Source organism: Chrysochloris asiatica, unplaced genomic scaffold, assembly GCF_000296735.1.
Source record: "Chrysochloris asiatica unplaced genomic scaffold, ChrAsi1.0 scaffold00116, whole genome shotgun sequence".
NCBI classification, from domain to species: domain Eukaryota; kingdom Metazoa; phylum Chordata; class Mammalia; order Afrosoricida; family Chrysochloridae; genus Chrysochloris; species Chrysochloris asiatica.
In genome coordinates this window covers 9,217,358-9,218,827 of record NW_006408634.1, presented here as the reverse complement: position 1 = coordinate 9,218,827, position 1,470 = coordinate 9,217,358, and the positions used below count along the sequence as shown (strand labels likewise).

The 1,470-nt window shown below is 53.3% G+C and overlaps 1 protein-coding gene across 1 annotated transcript; it reads left to right on the top strand.

Annotated features, from left to right (window-relative positions):
* The first annotated feature begins 140 nt into the window (after positions 1 to 140).
* On the top strand, positions 141 to 1,163 carry C5AR2 (complement component 5a receptor 2). Its single transcript, XM_006868432.1, has one exon. It carries the CDS (start codon positions 141 to 143, stop codon positions 1,161 to 1,163), a length of 1,023 nt encoding a protein of 340 aa, XP_006868494.1.
* The last annotated feature ends 307 nt before the right edge of the window (positions 1,164 to 1,470 follow it).

Genomic DNA, 1,470 nt, shown 5'->3' with positions numbered 1-1,470 from the left:
TAATGAGCTGGGGTTCTATCATTGTAATATTCTTACTTCAAAAGACTAGCGCACTGGAGTTCTTGTCCTCAGGATTCCAAAGTCCTTTTGATTCTGTGGCTGATGTTCCGTATTTGTCTCCTGTTTAGGTATCCGGCAGAATGGAGAACTCATCCTTCACCTACAACTATGAGGATTTTGAGTACTACAGAGATATTCTGGATATGCCCGTGGACTGCCCGAATGGCTTGTGCTTTGCCACCGACCCACTCCGCACAGCGCCACTGCTGCTGTATGCGGTGGTCTTCCTCGTGGGAGTGCCAGGCAACGCCATGGTGGCCTGGGTGACCGGGAGGGAGGCCTGTCAACGTATTGTGGCCACCTGGTTCCTTCACCTGGCCGGGGCCGATCTGCTCTGTTGTTTGTCTCTTCCCATCCTGGCAGTGCCCATTGCTCAAGAAGGTCGTTGGCCATATGGAGCAGTGGGCTGTCGGGTCTTGCCCTGTGTCATCTTAATGTCCATGTATGCCAGCGTCCTGCTCCTGGCCGCCCTCAGTGCTGACCTCTGCCTGCTGGCCCTTAGGCCTGCTTGGGGGATGGCCACTTGGCGGACACACATGGTGCGGGCAGCTTGTGTGGCAGCCTGGGCCCTGGCCTTGCTGTTGACTGTACCGTCCTCTCTCTACCGCCGGCTGTACCAGGAACACTTCCCACCCCGGCTGGAGTGTGTGGTCAACTATGGTGGCTCAGCTGCAGTTGAGGGTATGGTGACTGCTGTCCGATTTATTTTCGGCTTCTTGGGGCCTCTGCTGGTTGTGGCCAGCTGCCATGGTGTCCTCCTGTGCCGTGTGGCCCGATGCCGTTGGCCACTGGGCACAGCCATCATAGTGGGTTTTTTTATCTGCTGGACCCCTTACCAAGTGCTGGGGCTAGTACTCACTGTTGCTGCCCCCAATTCTGTTCTCCTGGCCAGAGCCCTCAGGGGTGAGCCCCTGGTTGTGGGCCTTGCCCTGGCTCACAGTTGCCTCAATCCCGTGCTCTTTCTATATTTCGGGCGGGGGCAACTGCACAGGTCACTGCCAGCTGCATGTCGTTGGGCCCTTCGAGAGTCCCAGGACAAGAATGAAGGTGTGGTCAGCAAGAAATCCACCAGCCAGGACCCAGTCTCAGAGATAGAAGTGTAGGCTAGAGAAATGTGTTCCTATCATTCAATCCTGTTTCGCAAAGTTGGCTTCAGGCATGGCTGTATCCAGGGGTTCATCAATGTGTTTATATACAATAGTCATTTGTTGTTCACCTGCTATGTGCAAGGCCCTGTCTAAGCACTGGGGATATAGTAGTGAACAAAACAGATACAGTTCCCTGCTCTCATGAAGCAAATGAGGGTTCTGAGCTAGGTAAATATAGGATACCCAGTTAAATTTGAATTTCTGGTAAACAGGGAATACTTTTTAAATATCGATATGCCCCATGCAATATTTGGGACCCTTG